At 44.9% G+C, this 22900-nt stretch overlaps 1 protein-coding gene across 2 annotated transcripts in view; it reads left to right on the top strand.

The window, feature by feature from the left end:
* The window catches only part of LOC120375653 (cat eye syndrome critical region protein 2), a 124738-nt gene continuing 101838 nt past the window's right edge, over positions 1-22900 (top strand). The window contains exon 1 of one of the 2 annotated variants that reach the window (XM_039496434.1): positions 1-112. Coding sequence is in view for 1 of the 2 variants with exons in the window: in XM_039496444.1 (XP_039352378.1) it covers positions 17893-17988 (96 nt within the window). In the remaining variant the exon portion in view is untranslated. Of the gene's footprint in view, positions 113-17892; positions 17989-22900 lie in introns of those variants that run through there. The other variant, XM_039496444.1, reaches the window with a different exon arrangement.

Below are 22900 nucleotides of genomic sequence, written 5' to 3'. Positions count from 1 at the left end.
CGGGGGGCCGGAGGGGCTGGGCGAGCTCCGCTCCTGGTGGGAAGTCCCGGCCATCGCTCACTTCTGCTCCCTCTTCCGCACCGCTTTCCGTCTGCCCGACTTCGAGATAGAGGTGAGCCGCGGAGGGGAGCGGGGACCCGGTGGGACCGCACCCTCCCCCCAAAGGGCTGCCCCGGGGCAGGAGCTCTGCCCGCGCCGCAGCCCCGTGTTCCCGGGCAGCTGCTCTGCCTTCCCCGCCTGGTCTCGGGGCTGAGAGGGAGCCGCTGCCCGAGGTCCTGGGGGGCTGGGCGGGGAGCTCCCTCGCGGTCTCTCGCTGGCTGCTCTCGGGCTGCGTGGGTTGTTTGGGGAGCGGCCCTTCTGCCCTGCGGAAAGCCGCCGCCCGGGCTTGGTCCCTGCTCCGTGCCAGGGGGTTGAAGCCGGATCCTTGCTGGGCATCCCGTGCACACGGGGAAATTTCTTTGGCGGAGACTTTGCCTCAGGAGGGTCTGGCTGGAGCCGGTCTCTGCAGCCCCGGGAAACCGGCGATGCCAAGCCTGGATCCGGATCTGAACTGCCCCCAAGTCCCAGGGACGGGCCGGATCCCGCTTCGCTTCGGCCCGTTCTAGACAGACCCAGAGCCGCGTCTGCTCCCGGGCCGCCCAACCCGCCCCACGCGACAAACTTCGGGGCGGACCAGAGCCGGGAGCTGCCTGGGTGCCCACCTCCCCCAGGAGCTGCTGATTGATGCCAGGCATGTGGCTGCCTGCTCGCCATGAGCACCGACCCCTGCGGAGGGAGGCTGCTTCCCCTCCCCACACAGTCTAAGGCGAAAGATCCGGACTGGACCCTTCTAATCTCTCTCCTCCCACCCCCCTTCCCGGCCCTACCGCTGTGAGTGAGGCTAGTGTCCCCTCGGACGGCTGGCTTGGAGTTTGTTGTTGTGCCACCATTATCCCTGCAGGGACCAGGGAGGGGAGGGGAGGGGAGCGGAGCTTGGCTTCCCCTCCTGTGCGTGGAGGTGCCACTGCCCCAAGGCTTTGTGACAATTGAACTCAAGCCAGAAGGGTCTACGCTACAGAGGGTGGTTGTTCGTTAGCTATTCCCGTCTCACGCTGCCCCTACGGGCTTAGCTTGTTGTGGGGAGAGGTGTTGTTTTGGAGGGTGTCATGTTGAGACAACTCCAAATGTCGGTAAATCACGTTAAGGGTTTGGAACAAGTAATGGTGATGATGATTTTTGTCCATCAGTGCGTCTGAGTATAGCACTGCAAACTATCGAGTCAATTGCTACACTCTTAGTTACAGAAAGGAAAAAAAATCATTCTGTTATAGAAGCAAATTGCAATGCGAGTTCTGCTTTCCTTATCCCCCATTCTTAATGTTTTCTAGTAACGTTTTTTGGCTAGCTCTTTACCAGGATATTCATGGCTATTCTTACTTTTGTTTAAAAATTAAGTTTCAAGTTATGTTGATGTACTCTTTACATTGTTTGTTTGTTTTTGCCCAATGTCCCCAAACGTTTGAAATGCAGTACCACTTGCTGCCTTAATATTCTAAACTATAGAGTAAGTGTGTGAATTTGTGTGTGTTTCAGAATTTATGAATTCTGGAGAATAAGAAGATGAAAAGAAGGGAGGAATGAAGGGTGTACCCCAATAGATCTTCCAGGGCCTCTAGCTTTTACTCCCAAGATCATAAGCTGCTTAGACCAATGTGATTAAACCTGGGGTTTTCCATCTGTTTGTAACAGATGTAACAACTTTGGTGTTTCTCTGATGCTTTTTCAAACTTTAAAGTGTACATCAAAAGCAAAGGTTTTGCCAAGTAGCAAAAATGACTTCTGAGGGTTTTGTGGGAAAGATGCATGAGTAAAATATAGAGTAGATGGCTGGGGGAAGGGGGAGCTGCTTGGTGAAAGTGCAATGGTGCAATATGGTAGTGAGGAGAAATATTAAAGTGAATGGAAAGGGCATATTAAAGAAATTGAGAGAAACAACCTGAGATCTCATAAGAAACCAGGATATTTAGGGTCAGCAACTACCCTCACATACTGATCTGTCAAATAACAGATTATCATAGCACTGGGATTTTATCATCTGGTTTGCTATTATGAAATATAGTGTTAGTGTTGGAAACTTGCACAGTGCTTTGCAGAATATAAAATGTGTTCCCTTCCCCAGTCACTGCCCAAAATGGTGGTTGTGATAGGAGGAGCTTGTCCTGCAGTGACCTACACTGACTAGTGTCACCCTTGGCTGTAGAGATACAAGAAGACCATGGATGGGGTTGGAGTTAAGCAGAAATGAGCATAAGTTGAATATAGCTAAATATGTTTTGTTGAAATGTGGTTGCACAAGAAAGTGTGCAGCATTAATTTTAAGTTGTTTGGTCTCTTCTGCTAAACTGGTAAGAGTCTTCCTGCCTGGACAGTTTTTTCTTTTTGGTGGGGTCATACTGGGGGATGTTGGATGTTTTAACTTAATGGTGGATGATGCCAGTTTTCATGATTTGAAATGTTGAGAAATCCTGTTGGGATAGATGGCTGCATTAGGGGAACATTTATGTTCATTGTGCAACTTCCAAATAATTTCTGAAGTGATCTGAATGGAGTGCCACAAGCACGTAGTCTCTCTGCAGTGCACTATTTTCTAAATTGAAATATATTTTCAGATATATATGTATGGTTGTGGGCAAGTATCAGAGGGGTAGCCGTGTTAGTCTGGTTGTGGGCAGTGTCTTGTAAATATTTTGTATTTTGGGTGGTAAATGCTGCAAAGTTTGGTACAGTAAGAATTTTTTTTCTGTTTGCTTCTAAATGCTATCTTGGTAGCATATCGGCAGTAAACTGAGAGAACAGTAAGGCGCGGTGAGCATTTTTTTTAAGACAGTAATTGCCCCATGAATGTGAATTCCAAAGGCCCCTTTCCAGAGATGCTTAAGGTTCAACAGGATGTGTGAATTCTTAAAGGGCAAAACTCCTTGAGCAGGATGTGAATTTCTGAAGAGGGGGGAATCCCGTATGCAGTGTGAAATCTTGAAAGGGGAGAAGGTCTCTCAGTGATGCAACTCCTTTGGAAAGGGAACTCCCCTCCCCCTCCTATTGATGCAAAACACTAAAGGGGTGGGGTATGGAGGCTCTTTGGTCCAGCCTTGTGAAGTCTTCCAAGGAACCTAAATTTACAATGACAAAAAGCCAACTCACTAGCATTTCAGCTTAGCAGGCAATTAGCATCTGGCTTGCTTCACCAGTGAAGTGAATTTGAGCTCCACATCAGTTCCTAGTGGGGAAGCTAACATCACCTGGAAAGAAATTGGGAAGGAGTGTCTTATGTCTTCACTAAAAATGCTGCAGTTGCGACATTGTAGTGTTCAGTGTAAACACTCACTACAGGAACAGGTGGGGTTATCTGGTCACTATAGTTAATCCACCTCCACAAGAGGCAGTAACCGTCTACACTGGGGGTTAGATCGGCTTAACATCTCTCAGGAGTGTGCTTGTTTCTAACCTTAGAAATATTATACATATCCCGTCTCGTTTTCCCTTGGTTTTGCTGAAGGACATTATGGGATGTGGAGGAGTGTCTCTGAGATGTATATTTTGGTCTCTCGCCTTAATTGAAGGGGCACTGGTGTGCACCTTTCCACAAAGAGATCCTTTCTTCCAAGTGGTCATAGGACACTAGTGTTTATAAACAGGTGTTATCAAAAAATAAACAAGCAAACAGAATCTGAAATTAAGGGTTAATCCACACTTAAAGTTTTATTGGCCTGCGTATGTCAGTGATGGCTGTGTGTGTGTATGTGTGTGTGTGTGTATGTATGTATATATATATATATATATATATATACACACACACACACACACAAAGGGGATATATATATATATATATATATATTTGTTGACGTGATCCTGTCAGTAAAAGCCCTCGTGCAGATGCAGTTAGATGCAATATAAGGTTCTTTACATCGATATAGCTTAATTTGGTTCCCCAACCGGTATAAATTATACCAGTATAAACATCTTTATAACTGTCTACACTAAGGGGAGATTTGCAGGTTAAAGTTTTGCTGCTTTAACTATAGTGGCATAGTTAAAGTGTAGACAAGTCCTAATTCTGTGTTTTTATTTTTTAAATCCCTTCCTTTCTTATTTGCTGGGTTTCAGTCTCTTGCAATGTTAGATTTCACTAGTTCTCCAGACAGCATAAAGTTTCCTGGGTAGACAAAATCTGAATTTCTAACATTAAAGGTTTTTTTTTCTGATTTTTTAAAAAATATCTTTATTCATCATAATAAAAAGTAAAATCGACACAGGCAAATTTTTCCCCTTTGTATATCATCTTTAATTGGAGTACAGGGAAGGATGGGAGGAAGGTAGCCTTATTGTGTAGACTGCTTGATAATTCTTGGAAAGTTCTCTGTGATTTTGGTATAGTGATACATCTGAGCTCTTTTGTTTTTCTTTTTAAATGCAAACCTCTTGCCCTGTACTTACTGAACTGAAAAAAAAGTGAAGCTTCCAGATGTGGGCTGCCATCAGCAGCTGTACGTGTCAGAAACCTGGGAAGCAGATGTTTTGTTTTCTTTTTCCTGGACCATTGCGTGGTGAGAGGCTGGAGAAGGGGAGTGGGTTTATGAAGCTGGTTGGCTCAGATAAAGAAGTGCATCCATCAGGCCAGGCTCTGGGTATTGTTATGGGAAGGGCGGTGCTGAACACCAAGCCCCCATGCTGGCTTCAGCAGATGCAGTTGCCTGACAAGGCACAGGGCTCCTCTTTTCAAATCTACACGGCATCACACAGCAGTGGACTCAGGAGGGGTTCAGCTACAACCAGGTCAAAAGTTCAGTGGGGCATGAGTGAGTGCATGTGTGTGCATTGGAACATGTTTGGGGTCATGCAGAATTTTGCACACACTTTTATAAAATTAGGATACTACATACTGTTTTTGAGGAACAGCCTGTGAGCCAACTGTTATGTACAAACTTGTATTCCCCTTTAAAAATCAAATTATTTTTGTTTTCTTGCTGCTGTTAACATTGGTAGCACACTGAGAGTTTGCCCTCTTCCCCTTCAAATATTAGTTTGGAGTGAGGGCTGACCACAAACCCCTATTGCAGAGATTATCAACTTTCTTCCTAGGCTTTGTGTTGACATGCAGAAAAGGTGCTTTCTGCAATCATATTAGCTAACATGAATGAAGAAAGCAACTCTTTCCTCCCTGTCAAGACATAGCCATAGTGTGGACCACATCCCGATACAGTGTGTCTCTTGGACATTTACCCCTCCCATTTGTAATTGCATATAGAAGCATCTCTATGACAGCTACAGCAATTGTTTATGAATAAGATAATACTTGTGTTTAACATTTTCAGCTGTATGTTCATGTAGTTGAGAAACTGGAAATTGGCCAGAATCATGTCACCACTCAGCTGTTTTGGTTCCTTTAGCAAGTGCATGGGGGCCGTGAACTACAGTTTAAGAATATCTGCATTGGTGGGTCAAAAGGGGGTTACTTTCAAGTATGTGCTTCAAAATAATCAAAACATTGTTAACTTAGTTGATTTGCAAAGGAAAGCCACATTGCATATGGGAAATATAAATCTTTTCCTGTGGGTTTTAAAATTGCCTTTGGGCAAATTGCCTCTGTCACTATGGCTTTAAGATGCTTCTCTCCTCCTGCCTCCCAATGTAGTTCATACACTGACTGTATTGTTACTTACTTCTCTCTCGCCCTCCGAAAGAAAATGCACCACTGTTCTAACCTATCTATCTAAACTACCTTCTCTATCTAAACACGTATCTGTTCAATTTTCTGACCTGTTGCTCTTTATCTATTTCATGCTACTTCCATTGCCTCCCATGTGTTTAAAACTACACCTGCTTTGCTACACTAAGATTTTGTCACATGTTAAAAATATACCTTTTTTTTCCCCTAGTGAAGACAAAGCATCAGAGTCAGAATTTTGTGACCTCCATTAGCCTATCAAAGCACTACTTCTAAATGCACTTTTGTGAACAGGTCAACATTAAAATGATAGTTGCCCACACAAGGACTTATTACCATGCCTTTAGGGTTCTCCTCATTTTCTGTAACCAGGGTCCTTTATAATCCATGATGTTACAGCCACAGAATTTACTGTGGTATCTTTCTTGCCCCAAAATAGTGCTTTGGAACCTAAGGTTACATTTATAGTAAATAACTGCTAGATATATGCCAAGGTTGTCGAGAATATCTTAAAAAAAGAACAGAATATTAAACCAATGCAGAGTTTATCTTCCTGACTCTGCCATCAGTATTAAATGATATCTCTGAAATGTTTGAATGGCCCCATTCATCTTTTTGGATTGTTTACTCTGAAACCTAAAGACAGCACTTTTAAATATCAACAGTTCACCGCTTAACATTTTAGCAGCATTTGTGTCATCTCAAACGGCCTCTCATGCCTTCTTGGGTATCAAAATCTCCAACTTTTCAGAACTTCTAGCTTCCCTGGCTATCAACTTCTGATTCAGTGAGTTGATGCAAAAAGTTAAGGCATATGGAAATTAAGCATCCTAAACATTTCCATTCTGTTGAACCAAAGTATCACTGAAACTTATGGTTTTGCTGCAGTTTAGGTCCAGCTTGCCGTGTGTGTGTGTGTGTGAGCTTTCACTGTACCCAGCAACATTTTCTTTTAATAACTTTTCCAGTGCTTTAACTGATTTGTATTGAGATAATTATGTAAATGATTCACTCCAAAATTATATTGTTAAAATATCACCCCACTGCTGCTCTTCCTTTGGGTCACCACCCATTATTATTATTTTATTATTTGTATTACAGTAGCATCTAGAGAACATATTGTGAGGTCCTATTGTGCTAGACATTGGGCAGAAGGGAAGATGGTCCCTGCCTGGAAGAGCTTACAGCTTAAGGCAAATGCAACAAGTAGGTGTAATAATCACTCAGTACAAACTGGCCAGAAAACAGTAATAAGGCTGTACATATACAAAGACCAGCTATGTTTATAGCTAAATAAGTTGAGTTGGTTAAATATTTTAAATTCGATGTAAATAAATTAGAAGTTACTAGCCATTTGCCTGTCCGTTATCAGTTAGTATTTTTCTATAGGTATCCTAGGTTGAACAGGACCTTGACATCTTTTGAAAGTAGACTGCACGGTAGCTTTACAGACTAGTTCAGGGAGCTTGCTCCATCCATGAGGGACATGGAGGTGCATCTGGGAGAAGCAAACATTTGCTAGCATTGTTGGCTGTGGAGAGGAGGTGAGGTGCAGTGGGCTAAGATACAGAACGAATATGTAGGCCGTGAATAAACTGTGAAGCGCCTCAAAGATAAGGTCTAGACAAAGCATTAAATTTATTCTGTGGAGAAATCCATAATCTGTGTTTAATTATGATCGTTGGGCTGGTATATATAACTATGGGACTACATGCTACTGTTGTTCAGCAGTGGATCTCTCGCTGACATCAGTGGTTTGCACAAACATCATGGTGGGGGGGAATGTGATGTTTTTGTAGGATCTAGGCTTTTAGTTATCAATCGTTTAGTCAGCACTTGATTTGCACATTCACTATAACTTAGTGGGGGAAAATATGCTTTAAGGCCAGAGCAATTTCTGCTGTCTGTTTCTCATCCTTTCCCTGTTTCTCTTCTTCTCTCTTTGTGTCTTTTCTCTTTATATTTCCTCTCCTGCACCAGTTCCCACCTTCTTGGACTTCACTTCCATCACCTGCCTTATTCTGTTTGCTAAATGATCAGAAGCGAAATAATTAACACTTAAAATGGCAGTGTGTCACATCCTGGGGGTATCAAGGGTTGTGAGTCTCCTCACTGTCACCTGCCCTTAGTGTGAGGAAGCCTTGTCTGTCCCTGCCATGGGTCAGCTCCACCGATCATGGGCAACACAAGTACTCCCCACCAGGTCTTGCAGGCCCTGCTGTCACTCTACAGATTAGCGATTGGCACATCCCAATCTTTGAGCCCTCTGAGCTTCTCCCTGGAATGTTCAGCCCTTGGTCCTTTGGACGCTCACAGTATTCACAGATTCACTGCTTCTGAAGAAAACAATGCACCCCAGCTTACCAATTCTACCTCAGATCACCACTGTGCTTAACACACAGCAACTGTGTTTGATTTCACTATAAATATATCTAAATTTATTTAACAAGACAGAGATTCAAGTAATAAGTAGCAAGTTGAAATATTGGAAACAAGTGGTTACATATAAAATAAAATCATAACACACATTCTAAAGTCTAGACTTAACTTATCAGCTACTCTCATGTCTTATAGAATATTGCTCACCCAAAATCCTTGCAGTGCTTTACAGCCAAGATTTCTGTGACCCTCTTTTCATGATCAAGCATGCTGTCCATTTGCCTCCTTGGTGAAGGATTCCATGTTTCCCCTCATACTCCAAGATACACCAGAACAATCCTTTATCTTTATTCCTAAACAGGGCACCCCCTACCTTGTTTCATCCTGTACATTTCCTTTCTTGTAGGTTTCGGGACATGGAAGTTCACTTCTCAGTTATTGTTTCAAATTGTCTGCAGACTGGAACACATTTGGTTCACATTTTCACAACCATGGGAGCTAGAAACTTTTTTAAACAAATGCTTGAATTCTGCATAATCTGAATATACCATGCCAGTCATAAAAATACATCAAGCAGTCTAGGTGTTTGACACCTCTGGACCAAGATCTTGTTTTCTGATGCACTTGAAGAAGGAAAGGATGTGGGAGTCGCATTATCAGAACAACAGGCCAGGAAGATTATTTTAGCATTAGTGTTTTGAATAGACCCAAGGTGTATGTCAGAAAGACTAGAGAAAGAGGGATGCAGTAGTCAAGATGGGAGATAATGAGGGCCTCAGCAAGAACTTTAGTGGTGTGGACAGTGAGAAAATGGCAGATCTTATAAATGTTATGGAAGACGATACAGTAAGAATTGGACACAATCTGGATGTACAGGTCTAGCGAGAGGGAGGTGTCAGATGATGCCTAGGTCATGGAAATAAGTGACAGGAAGGAGGATGTTCTCAGCAGTGACTAAGATAGGGAGAATGAAGGGGTTTTGGAAGGGAAAATGAGGAGTTCCATTTTGATCATGTGACAGTTAAATTGATGGCAAGACATCCAGGAGGAAATATCACAGAGGGAACCAGAGTTTCAGGATCGGATTGATACGGGTCAGGAATTGAGGTAGAATTATGAGATGGTAGTTGAAGCTCTGTATACTATACTAAGGTTGCCTAGGCTGTGGGTATCCTAGGGAATTTCAGAGGGATTGGTGGAAACCCTAGTGTAGACAAGGCTTCTGATATTTTTACTACCTGGGTGCTTGAGCTGTATTCCTGGGCTCCCACAAGTACACGGGTACAGCTATACTAGTGTTAGCCATGGCAGGAATTTTTTTCTAAAATTCTTAAGTGTAGTGTAGGCCCTACAGAGAGAGGGTGCTGGAGGAGTTGTGGAGCTGTGTGGGACGCTCTCAAAAGATGGAGAGAGGAGGAAGAGAAGACACCGAAGGAACGCTCAGAGGTAGTAGAATCTGAAGAGCACAGAGCCAGAAAAGCCAACAGGAGGGCAAGATTTCAAGAACGGTGAGGTGTAAAATCAAGAGGTTCAGGAGGATGAAGATGGAGATTTGAACTGTCTGTTTTGGTTTCCCTTTTACCCCTCTAATCCCATCTTACTCCTGTCATAGTTGCTTCTTTTTGCTGCCCAGGACACTCAATAGAATTTGCTATGGCTCCTCTTAATCTGCAAATCAGGGTCACTGTAAATCTGGGGTCAAGAGACTGAGGCCTGGTCTACATTACAGCCTTGCTCCTGCCAATGTAAGTGCCCTAATACACCGACATAGTAACTCCACTTCCACAAGAGGCATAGGGCTTACGTCGGTGTAGCTAGGGCAATGCAGTGTCTGTGTAGACACTGCGTTACTTACATGGCCGTTGGTTGTGGGAGCTGTGAAATTGGCAAGAAACACAGACAGCGGGGAACCTGGGTGACATTCCAGCTTGGAGTGGGGAGTCTGGGTGGCTGCTGGGCTCCCAGTGGGGAGCTCCACCCAGAGCTGAGAGCCTGGGCTTTCAGCCCCCACACTACCCCTTTTAAGTCAGTGGAAGTGCTCCTGGTGAGGACGCATGCCACTGACATAAAGAAGGTAGGGTGTCTGTGTGTCGACTTAACTTACATAGACTTAAGTTTTTAGTGTAGACATGCCCTGAGAATGGCTTTAAGGGGTTGTCTGCACATACAAGCTACACCAGTTTAACCTGAATGTGTTTAAAAGCCAAGTTAGGTTAAATCTCTGTGTATAACAGTTCAAACATGACATATCAGTTTGCTTGCACCTGTGAGGGTTTGTCTATACACAAACTTGCATCAGCTTGCTTAAACCAGTTTGGTTAAATTGGTGCAAACCCATGTGATAGATAGATATAGATATAGATATAGATAGGTTTAAAACTGATTATATGAATTAGTAAGCCAGGTTTTCAGTGGTTTGAGTATGCACACAGTTGTTGGCACCTGTGTAACTACACCAGTTTAAAATAATACCTTTAAAATGGTGCAAAGTTATGTGTAGATCTCATAGCACTGTCTGTTGCTGTGCCATTCTGCCCCTGGCATCTGTTAAGTGCCTGCATGATGGGTGAAGAATTAACCTTTATAATGTCTATGGATGCTTTTGGAGACTATTTGAAGAAAAACTTTCTCAATAAAAGAGCTAGAGGTAAATGACGACTGTCAAGCAGTTAAAAGTAACCAAATTAAAGGTTTATTGCTTTAAAGCTTATTGCAGATGTTTATGAAAATTAATTTTTCCCTTGCCACTATAAGCAACAGCATCTGCTGTGATTGTGAGAACAATGCAGCCTAGTGATTCCTCCTTCCTTACAGTAGCCAATTCTTTTAAACACAAGCTCTGTGGCTCAGGGAGTGTATCCTTTCAGCAGGCTTGTTCTTTTTAATGGGTGCCCATTCCTGGGGTCTCCATTGTTTCAGCAACAATAGCACTAGGGGCAGCTGATTTGGTTGACAGAAAATGTGTTAATTTAACAGATCTATTCCCCGTTAGCAAGTCTCCTTTCTATTGTGTCTTCCTTTTCTCTTGGTTCCTTGGAAGGCTGTGTTAGCAGATTCTCTTAGGTGGGACATTCCTGTAATTAGAAGTGCTCTGCAGTCCTTTGTTTAAATAAACAGATAAAACACTTGATAAGGAAAATGGATTTTAGGGCATTTTGTTTGTTGCCAAAGTTGCTGGAACACAAATTTTCCATTTGGTTTCATGCTTGTTTTGCCCTTTTCTCCTTCGAAGATTGACTTAATTGAACTGGGCACAACTCACAAACTACACCCAAGGACTTTACTTTGTGATTGTCACTGCAAACTGACTCTGAGTAGCTTGTCCTTTTAAAAGCGGTTGTATTTCTTTATGAACGTATTTTATTTATAAACTCTTAGCTAAAATGCAGCTTTTCCACTGAAAATATGGCTGTGAAATATCAACAAGAATGGGAATGCTGAAGCTGGCTGGAGAGGTTGGTCCCGGTACATAAAATTAACACATTTGGTTTTAAAGGTTACTGCAGGGAGAGTTGAAATATGAGGGCGGTAATGTCTCTTAGACCTTATCTATTCTAGAAAAGAGCACCAGTTTAACTAGATCAATTAAAAAAATCAATCCAGTTAATCAGAGCAAACCTCTGCTAGGCCTTGTCTACACTGGCAAGTTTCAGCGCAGTAAAGCAGCTTTCAGTAGTAACTCCTGGGTTGTACACACTGCCAAACCACTTAGTGCACAGAAACTGTGCAGTTGCAGCGCTGTAAAAAAAAAACCACCCCGATGAGAAGTGTACATCTTTCTGCGCCAGGGCTACAACACTGGGGTGCCAGTGTAGACACCCTGGTCGATTACAGCGCTGCAGTTGGCCTCCAGGAGGTGTCTCACAATTCCTGTTCTCGCCTCTCTGGTCATTGCACCTCTGGCCCTGCCCCCACCCCTTAAATTCCTTGGGAATGTTGGAAGTCCCCGTCCTGTTTGCTTGGTGATGCATGAAGTGGTCTCAGTGCATCTTTCCAGGTGACCATGTCTGCTCCATGCACCAGGCGATCCCCTGTTTGGACCAATGCCGAGCTGCTGAACCTCATCAACATTTGGGGAAAGGAGGCTGTCCAGTCCCAGCTGCGCTCCACTGTAGGAATTATGATACCTTTGGACAGATTTCACGATGCATGACAGAAAGGGGCCATGACCGGGACACACTGCAGTGGAGGGTCAAAGTGAAGGAGCTGTGGAACACCTACCACAAGGTATGGGAGGCAAACCGCCGCTCCAGTGCTGTGGCCACGAGCTACAAAGAGCTGGATGTGATACTCAGTGGTGACCCCACCTCCACTGCAAAGGCCACTGTGCATACTTCAGTGGCTTGCGTGCCAGTAGAGAGTGGATCGAGCCAGGAGGAGGAAATCTTGGACGGGGAGGGGGACGCAGAGGCAGAGGATGACTCTGAGGTCAGAGATGTATGCAGCCAGGAGCTCTTCTCTACCCCAGAGGACCCTAGCCAGTCACAGCTATCGGAGCTTTGTGAAGCGCAAACAGAGAGGAGGCCCCTGGTAAGTGGCTTGGATTTTGGGAATCGCTGAAGCCAGTTGCTGGGGGCAGGAGGGTTCCAGAAAGCAGGCTTGTCTGTATGATGCACGTACCATCACATGCCTAGTCTGAGCGACGGAACAGGGTGTTGATTGACTCCCTCACTTCACGGGAATCTGCATCAGAGATTTCCACGAAACACTCATGCATCTACTGGGTAATCCTTTGCCACAGGTTCTTTGGCAGAGCTGCTTTGTTTCTTGTCCCATTAAGGGTAACGTTCCCATGCCACTCTGTCATGACTGGCAGGGGGAGGACCATTGCTGCACACAGGCGAGCCGCATAAGGGCCAGGGTGGAAGCCACAGTCTTGGAGAAGAACCTCCCTTGATTCCCTGCTCACCTTCAGTGGCAAGATATCTTCCATAATGAACACAGCCTGTGGAAAATGTGGGAACAGAAATGATTATAAGATTCCCTGCCCCCCGCCCCCTACAGTGCTGGCTCTACCCAAGAGCCACATGCCCAGTGTTCAGTACGGTCCTGGAACATTGATTTCCTCTACCGCTGCTGTTACTCACCATTTTGGGGGGCTTGTGGCTCATGTGTGCTTGCCTGGGGTCAGCCACTCAGGTATGTGAATAGTGGCTGTGTTTTAAATCACTGAATCAGTGGTCTGTGTGTTGCAAACAATACTGCTTCTGCAAAATGTTGCATTTTGGCTTCAGAGATGACCTTGAGAGCCCAGCCTCCCTCTTTGTTATCGCCAGCTGAACGGCTGCGCAGAATTAGAAAGGGGCCATGCAGAACTAAAGAGGACTTTCTGTGTGATGTCATGATGCACTCCACAGCTGAAAAACAAGAATTGAAGGAGTGGCGGGACAGCGAGAAGAGGGATCGAAAGGAGAATGCAGAGCACCAGAATGAAGCCACAGAGCGGCTCTTAAACATTATGGAGCACCAAGTGGACACGCTGCAGGCGCTACTAGCACTGCAAACTGAGCAGCTCCGTGCCCGCCCTCCCCTGCAGCCGCTGTTGCAAAACTCTTTCCCATACACCTGGACACCACCAACTGACTCTTATCAACCTCCTGGCTCCAGTGTGTACCCGCTGCATTCCACTCCTCCCCCGTCACAGTCCAGCCCTGCGGACTCCCATTACCCACTGCACTCAACACCCGTCCCTCTGCAGTTTAGCCCTGCTGAAGTACAGTAGCCACTGCATTGTACTCCAAAGGAGAAGGTTGGATATGATACCTGGACATACACAAATCGACACAAATCTTTAACCGTCCCAGGACCCCACGTCCTCCTGGGACCCTCCCTTCCCCCATCCCCCTTTGTGCTGATGTGATGTTTTTGTTTGTCTCTCTCCTCTGGTTGTTGTTTTTTAATAGAAGAATTGTTTTGGTTTGAAAGCCATCTTTATTCCATTAATTGAAAGCAAACAGAGTACTGCAAAGCAACAGGCAGTTTTCTTAAACCTTCACCATGCATCGTCTGCACCAATCACAATAATCTCCTAGTATTACAAGCACTGCGCTCCTGAGCATAGCAACAAATATTAGTGGCTTTCAGCTTCAAATTGCTGCCTCAAGGCATCCCTGATCCTTATGGCCCCACGCTGTGCCCCTCTAATAGCCCTGGTCTCTGGCTGTTCAAATTCAGCCTCCAGGCACTGAGCCTCAGCGGTCCAGCCCTGAGTGAAGCTTTCACCCTTCCCTTCACAAATACAAGTACAGCACTCGGCTATAAGTATAGGAATATTGTCATCGACCAGGTCCAGCCTCCCATATAGGCAGCACCAGCGGGCCTTTAAATGGCCAAAAGCACACTCAACAGTCATTCTGCACTTGCTCAGCCCGTTGTTGAACCACTCCTTGCTGTCAAGGTGCCCCATGTGTGGCTTCATAAGCCATGGCATTAAGGGGTAGGCAGGGTCTCCGAGGATCACAGTGGGCATTTCGACTTCCCCTATGGTGATCTAGTCCCGAAAGAAAGTCCCTGCTTGCAGCTTCCTGAACAGACCAGCGTTCCGAAACACACGCGTGTCATGCCTCTTTCCGGACCAGCCTGTGTTAATGTCCGTGAAATGCCCACAGTGATCCACAAGCGCCTGGAGAACCATTGAGAAATACCCCTTCCTATTAATGTACTCGGTGGCTAGGTGGTCTGGTGCCAGAATTGGCATGTGTGTGCTATCTATTGCCCCTCTGCAGTGAGGGAAGCCCATTTGTGCAAAGCCATCCACAATCTCACGCACGTTGCCCAGAGTCACTGTCTTTCAGAGCAGGATGTGATTAATGGCCCTGCACACTTCCATCAACATGAGTCCAATGGTCGACTTTCCTACACCAAACTGCTTAGCAACCGATCGGTAGCAGTCTGGAGTAGCCGGCTTCCACAGTGCAATCTCCACGTGCTTCTCCAGTGGCAGGGCAGCTTTCATTCTCGTGTCCTTGAGCCACAGGGCTGGGGCGAGCTCATCACAGTCCCATGAATGTGGCTTTTCTCATCCGAAAGTTCTGCAGCCACTGCTCATCATCCCAGACATGTCTGACAATGTGATCCCACCACTCAATGCTTGTTTCCCAAGCCCAGAAGCAGCGTTCCACTGTGGTCAGCACCTTCGTGAATGCCACAAGCATTCTTGTGTTGTAGCTACTACATGTGGTGAGATCAGTGATGAACTGCTATTGCCTTTGTAGTTTAAGGAATAACTCCACTGCCGCTCGTGACGTGTTGGTGAAACTGAGCAGCATATTGGTCAACAGTGTAGGATCCATTCCTGCAGACCAAAGAGGCAGAATAGAGCATGCAATACATAAACCGCCAAATGCGGACGGACGCATAAGGATTGCTGGGATGGAAAGCAATGCATCACGGGGCATTGGGACAGGACCCAGGATGCTCCGCATCCCCCTCTGCCTTCCCACAACTCTTAGCGGCAGAAGAGGAAGAGATGCTCTGTGGGATAGCTGTCCAGAGTGCACTGCTCCGAATACCGCTGCAGGTGCCACAAGTGTGAACACGCTATTGCGCAGGCAACTGATAGTGTGAACATACAACAGTGGTTTCACTTCAGCACTCTCTGAGCGGCACTGTAACTGCCGGTGCTGTAACTCTGCCAGTGTAGACATACCCTATGATACACCTAAATCAATATAAGCAAGGGTTAAACCAATTTAACTTATGTCAGTAACTTACTGATTTTTTTAAAATCAGTTTGGTGCATTGTTTAGTATAGACAAGGCCTTGTGCAGTATCTGGGGCTCTGTAAAACTTAGGCCTTGTCTACACTTCCACTTACAGCACTGAAACTTTCTTCGCTCAGGGGTGTGAAAAAAACACCCCCCTGAGCGATGCAAGTGTCAGCACTGTAATGTGGCAGTGTAGACCGTGCACCAGCACTGGGAGCCATGCTCCCAGCGCTGTTAGCTACGCCCCTCATGAAGTTGGGTTTTTTTACAGTGCTGGAGCCGCAACTATACAAGCCACATTAAAGCACTGCCACGGCAGTTCTTTAACATCAGCTGTGTAGCAGTGCTCTTGATGCTGGGATTCAGGATATAATAGGAGCCTTAAGATTTGATGGTCTTTGCCTGCATTTATCTCCTCATTGGTGGAACAGTTTGTGCTATGGTCCTCCTCCAGTTAGTATTATGTCCACACTAGGAGCAGGAGAGGAGGAATAGCTTCACACCTCCAAAACAGGAAGCATCTGTAAAAAAAACCAACCAAACAAAAAACCTAGTATTTTCACCACAGGTGAACCCTGTGCACTCAAGAGCACAGGGTACAGATTTTACTTATCCATGAATCAAACCACACAGGTCTTTTGCAGGGAGGGGGAAGGGGAGGTGAACATTAAGCTTAAGAGCCTAAGCGCTTGAATGCTAAGTGGAGCTAGTCAAAGATTAGAATGCGGGAAGGGAGTTGGAGAAGAATAAATAACACAGCACCCTCTTCTCGTATGCTGACGGTTCAAGCTCCGTAAAAACCCTTGCTGAGGTTATTTAACATGTGCATCATCAATGAATTTTGGGCCCAAAATGTAAATTGCTTAATGACACTTCCAAAAATAAAAGCAGGGAGTGCTGTACTAAAGGTATTTACAGTAAACTTGAAAACTGCATTTCCATCTGAGAATTTTGGACTTTGTATTGTTATGGGTAACCCCTAAGTTTACTATAGCTGGAAGAAATTAGAAACAACTTTTGGGTTTTTTTGTTTGTTTGTTTGTTTTTTCCAGTTAGTATATTCCCTGTTTGAAAGCACTTAGCATATAATTAGTTTCAGGGTGTTGTTAGCGCATGTCCTGCAAAAGGGGGTTTAACAGAAAATACAGCAGCAGTAGGATTGAAACTGAAAAGGTAGCAAGAGGTGTTAGGTATGCCAATGTGTGCGCAGGGAGGGCGGGAGAGGAGTGATGAGCTTGAGCACAGTTGGTGGAAAGCACAGGCATAGCTAAAAGACCCTTCTTAATCTAAACAGGGGAAGAAAAGTCCCTAAAACATATCTTATGAAGAATTTTTACTAACCAGAATATATTCTTGTAAAGGTCCCCTTTAAACCTTCCCCTCCAGTCCTGACCCCAAACACAAAGTGAAATTGACTGGTTTAATTTCACTATCTAAGATGGCAGCATTGCACTGGTCAGACATAAATTGTGAAAAGTAAACTCGGTTTAAAAAACAGTCAGCAATTTCAGTAGTCTGAATTGTCCCGTTGAAATAACTCCCCTCAACTGTTGTGACTTCTAAATGGTCTTGGAGGCTGTGATCACACTGAGTCCAGGTACCTAACATCAAGGCTTCCTGTCGCTGCTGAAAGTCTGTGAATTGCATTGCCTTGTAGGACAGGGCAGCCATGTAGAATAAACCTGGTATAGCATTCTTGCTTTCTTTTCTTTCAGCCCAGTACATAGTGCTAGGGCATAGGGGACCATTTTGCCTTTAAGATAATTGTGTGTTGGAGAGGATCAAAGAGCTTGAGGGTTTCTTGGATGAAAGGGGATTTTCTCCATGGACAGCTGCAGTAGTGCATTAGTACTGCAATGGATTATCTTTCCATGATTTGTGGGATCTCAACCAGATATAGGGGGCCAGAGTGAAAGCCTTCTGTAGTAGGGAGACCACTAGACTTTTTTCTTTTTAAACAGGGTATTGCAGAATGTTCTTAAACTGGAAATAGTTTTGGGGAAGGTGGAGAAACCAAACACAACTCTCCATTATGATTAACCGCAGCTGGCAGTCTACATTTATCCTGTTCTGTGATGGAGCTGCTCTTTGAGGAGGGTGAGCATGGAGCAGATCCCAACTGGATGTCTGATATCCTGCAGTGTCAGTGTGTACTTGGGAGGGAGCAGAGGGTCTCCTCAGGTGAACAGACTGGTTGTGGTAGGTATCAAGATTGTCAGATGCCCAGACTTACACTCATTTTGTGAAACTTCTGTTAATGGTTGCTCTGAAAAGTGACCTTATATTGGGGGGTGCCCCTTTTGGAGCATGGATGGGTGTCTGTCCTCTATTGTTTCTCAGTAGTGGAGAGCTTTTTACTACTGTCTCCGTGGCTGGCCTTAGAATTTGTGCAGATGGAGGCACTGCCAGACATGGAGATCAGGTTGTGATTTGCCTCCCTGATCTGGTTCCACTGCTAGAGAGAGAGAGAGAGAGGGGATCTGAATGTGCATTGCAGAGCTCTGGAATGTTGGTCCCCAGGTGGCCTGCTACCTGCTTTGCTTGTGTTTAAATCTGGCTGGATTGTATCCTTTTACTGCTTAGTTAACAAATGTTGAAATCATGCTGGTCTGGTATTAGTCATGACTAGGTTGTGCACTTCTTCAGAAGTGTCTTGAATTAATAGGCTGGCAGAGCTTGCTTAGTGTGGCCAGAAATATGACTGTAACAACAACAATTTCTTAGTCGATCTCTTTGCTCCCCTGTGTGTATTCAGAATATTTGCTGACTGTAATGACAAATACAGTATAAGTGATGTTACCTCTTTCTTAGACCTTGAGAGCCAGGATAGCTATGGGAGAGTGAACTGGGTTCTTTTCCAGCTTGTTATTCACAAAATAAATTTCAGTTATAGAATCTGTTTCACTAGTGATGTACGAGCCAGAAAGAACCCAACTTGACTTTCAGATCCCATGGCTTACAGTTAGGAAAAGCCTCTTTCCAGTTCTATTTGTAAACTGATGAGATTTAATCTGAAATCTTAAAGACAAACATGGACCTCCATATGCCATTTATAGTTACTTCTCAGAGGAAACACTACACTTTATAATTATAGCTTACTTAGCAGGAACTACTATGCCACGTGAATCTTGAGTATGCAGGACTATACTGCTAAGCAACAATTATAAAGTGTATTTTTTCCTCTGAAAAGTTGCTCCTTGAATTGTTAGGTGACATGCTTGACAGGTGTATTGGATAAGCCTCCTTCTAGCCAATCAGGAGAAATGCCATTATGATGTCGCTGATTGAATAGACCCTTTCCTGTTCCCCATGCTTGGATTTCTTGATATAACCTGTCCACTTCATCTGGAAAGACTGTAGTCAGTGGAGAGGAAGGAGGATGTACATCCTCCCAGTGCTAGATTTTGTCTGAGTAATGTGCTCAGGAAAGGGACGATTAAAATGTGATATAATGGAGGTTTCACGTAGAAAGCTGACACTCTGTCGCTATAAACAATATATCATTCTGGGAGTTGGAATTTCTAAACTGGATGCTGGTGTCAACAGAGGGTCATCCAGAAGGTGAGCTTGAACTGCGTCACTAACTTTGGGTGACTGGGGGTGGGGGGTGCTTATGCTGCTAGGACTGCTGGTGTCTGAAAGTAGGTGTAGAAGAGAATGCTGGATAGCAGCAATTTTAGGAGGAGGAAAACCCCCGAGCTGATACTTCAGAAGTGGTGAACTGGGACAGCCAGGGCTTGGAGCAGTGATCCTAGCTCTCTTTTCTCCTTCCTCCCCACCCCCAAACCCTCCATCACGCTGTGTGGAAGTGTCCCAGTTCTTGCAGCTGTGTTAATTGTAATGGGTCATTTAGTTCTGAAATCTCTGTTTATAAGGGGCAAGTCCTTGCCTCGGTGTGACAGCTGCCGCCTTGCACTTTCCCCCAGGCTGGAAATAACTGCATGTGACATCGGAGCAGAGTAGGGTGGGGGAGGGAGGAGATTTTCTGGCTTCCTCTTAGTGCTCTAATGGCTTTGCTGTGTGACTCTTTTCCCATGTGGACTATAGCCAGTCATGCCCCACATACTTAGCACATCTCTCCACTGGCAGTACCTAGGCAGTATAGAAACTCTCTTATGCAGTTGGAGCTCTGCTTCAAGACCGTTGCTGATTCCAGATCCGCATGAATGCTGCCGGACTACACTGTGGAGGTGCGGGGAAGCAAGTGTGAGGCTTCCTCTGAGCGTAAAGGAGGCCTGTTTGAAATGAATATATTTGCCTTTCTGGAAAGGGAAGCTGCACCACTCTGTAGAAAGGCAGGAAAGGCAAAGAGATTTGAATAGGGGGTTGGAAAAGGATTCCTTTCCCTACCCCTATCCAAAATCCAAAGCATGAGTCCATGGAAACCCTGCCAGCTTTTCCTTCTAGCTGAAGGGCCGTCTCCTGATTGGAATGACAGCTTTGAACTGGAAGACATTATTTCATTAGCCTGCTAATCAGATACAGAGATTACCTGATTGGCTACTTAATAATTAAATGAAGTTGCTTCTAATTCTTTGAGCACACACAGAACTAATTGAATTAACCCTTCACTGCCCTGCATGTCTGGGGTGCTCTTGTGTGAAATGGAGAGGGCTACAGGCAGAGCTGTAGAATTTGGGGGTGTGGGCAGAGGGGGTTATTGTGGGATGTGGATGATGGTACAGACCCCAAGATGTTGTATCCTTTATGAACGAAATGGCCAGTCAGGAGAGTTGTATATATACATTCAGCTTCAGGAACTAGACCTCAGGCAATGACAAATGCCCTCAAATTCAGTCAGTCTTTGATATCTTAACAGGAGCTGTCATCCTGATCATTATGCTTTGAGATGTCCATACTTAAAATCTTGTTTGAAAACTACCTCAGGAATTCCCCCGAGTTCACAACTGCATCTCTTGTCTAGGAGTTTGTGGATGGTGAATGGGCTGGTGGCTTCATATCCAACAGGGCTGTAAGTAGGAATGAAAAGACTCGGGTGGATCTTTCCTGAAGTGACTACTATCAAGTAGGGCTGAAAGATGCTTCCTGGAGCCCCCTGAGCAGTCTTCCTCCAAACCCTGCCACCACAAAAACCCAAAGATACCAGCAGTATTTATTTTTTTATTTTTTAGCAGGAACATGATTAGAATGATCCTCTGTCAACCAATATCCTGCTATATCAGTCACTCCCTTGGGCCTGGCTGTTTCAGTAGTTAGTTGTGTACACACCAGCAGTAGTGCGAGTGCGGCTCAAGGAGCTAAATCAGGGCATGCAATTTTCAGATAATGCTGTAAGTGTGTGGAATAAATATGGGAAGGGTGTTACGAAGAAGCATGGTCAGACTGGAACCCCACATCATCCTGTTCGTAGCCACCTTTCAGTGTCAGATGGGGAGACAGTAATTTTCATGAAAACAGATTTACACCATAATTCAGAAAGTGATGTGTAATATCAAATTTTTGCTGCCCAGACAGCAGTGCTGCTTTTGCTTATCTCTTACTGGCAGCTTGCTAGAGCAAGTTCCTACCTAGCAGTATGAAACATACAGTGTTAGGAGGCCATCAGATTCATAACTTTCTCAAATGCTTTCCATCACTCTTAACCTCCTAAACACCAAGTACCTAGTTACTAGACTAGTTGTCTTCCTTTTGCTAGAAGACTGGTGGCAGTAGTCTTGTGAGAGCCTGGCTGTCTATTGCGTGCTAGGTGTTTGGGCTGGCTGGTTTGTTTGTCTTTAAATCTTGCTCCCAACTGGTTCCACACATGGTGAGAAGCTGGAAATGTCCATGAAAACAAGGCAGCAGACTGCCGGCAGAATAGTGGGCAAATTTCCAGATAACAGTTGACATTTAGAGTTCTCTGCCCAGCGTAGAGCATTTGAGAGTGATGGCCCCCGCTATCTAAGGTCGTTATTAGGTTGGGATGGAGGTAGAAGGCTTTTTAAAGGAGAGAGAAATAAGTGAAAGGAGGGGAGAAGACAACTCTTAAATGTAGTGCCTGATGAGATAGGTAAGATCTTCATTCATAAGGTAAGCTAAGGATATACTTGTTTTCCTCACCCCATTGACCCTTCCTTCAAATTTCCACAAAATTATCTTCCTTTTTCCTCTCAAACCTCTAGCAAATCTGAAGCAGGATTTGCATTTTGTAAATTATCTACCTCTTTTTTTCTGTCCAAGGGAAGAATTGGGAGGGGGGGGGGGGTCTTGTCTGGCACGTGGGCCGAAATATATTGAAAATGAGTTTTTAGATTCACACTCACTGGGGCAGACTGGGTGTTCCTGGCAGAAACCAGTTGAGTTTTGGTATTGAGAATAATTAGTGCTGTGCTTTTTGCTGTAAAAGAGGGACGTGTAGTGACAAATGCCAGCCTAGCTTGGTCCATTTTAATACAAAGCTGTGTTCTGGCTTCATGGGGAGATTGCAGAAACGTAGCGAGGTACTCTAGTGGGATGGTGGATGTGCTCAATTGTGTGCAATTAACCATAATGCTTTTCTCTGACAGCAGTTTCGGTATTAGAGCTCTGGATGCACTCATGGAGGCAGTCCTCCTGCTCCACAGCATGCTTTGTATGCCAGAATGGGAGGGATTTGGAGGGGGGAAGGCTTTAGCCACTTCTCTCCTTTTTTGTTTTTGTTTATGGGTTTGCAAAATCAGATTAGCATTTCAATGTCACCAGCTTTGAAGCAAACGCCCCTGGGGTGTGGTGATAGTTTGGCTGTTTGAGCATAGCCAGTTTGAGATTGCCATTAATGTTTCTAAGCCCCCCACCCCACCGCAACTCCCCCTCGTCCTTCTGTGCTGGTGAGGATATGAAGCCTAAGGCCTTGTCTGCATTGAGGATATGCCCAAATTGCTCTAATCAGTGTAGCTGTGTTTGTGCAAAATCCTAGTATGGACAGGCAAAGTCACTATGCATTCTGATTTAGACTGGTGCTGCTTACTCCACTTTCAAGCCAAGTGTAGTCTGCATTGGTATGAATTGTGGAACAGCGATTTAAGCTATGTCTACACTACAGACTTTACAGCGGCTGTAGCTGAGCTGCTGTAAGATCTCCTGTGTAGCCAGCCGCTCTATGCCGATGGGAGCATTATCCTGCCAGCATAAT

Source organism: Mauremys reevesii, linkage group 1 (genome assembly GCF_016161935.1).
Source record: "Mauremys reevesii isolate NIE-2019 linkage group 1, ASM1616193v1, whole genome shotgun sequence".
Lineage (NCBI taxonomy): Eukaryota > Metazoa > Chordata > Testudines > Geoemydidae > Mauremys > Mauremys reevesii.
The sequence above is the reverse complement of the archived record's forward strand: the minus strand, read 5'-3'. Positions and strand labels throughout refer to the sequence as shown.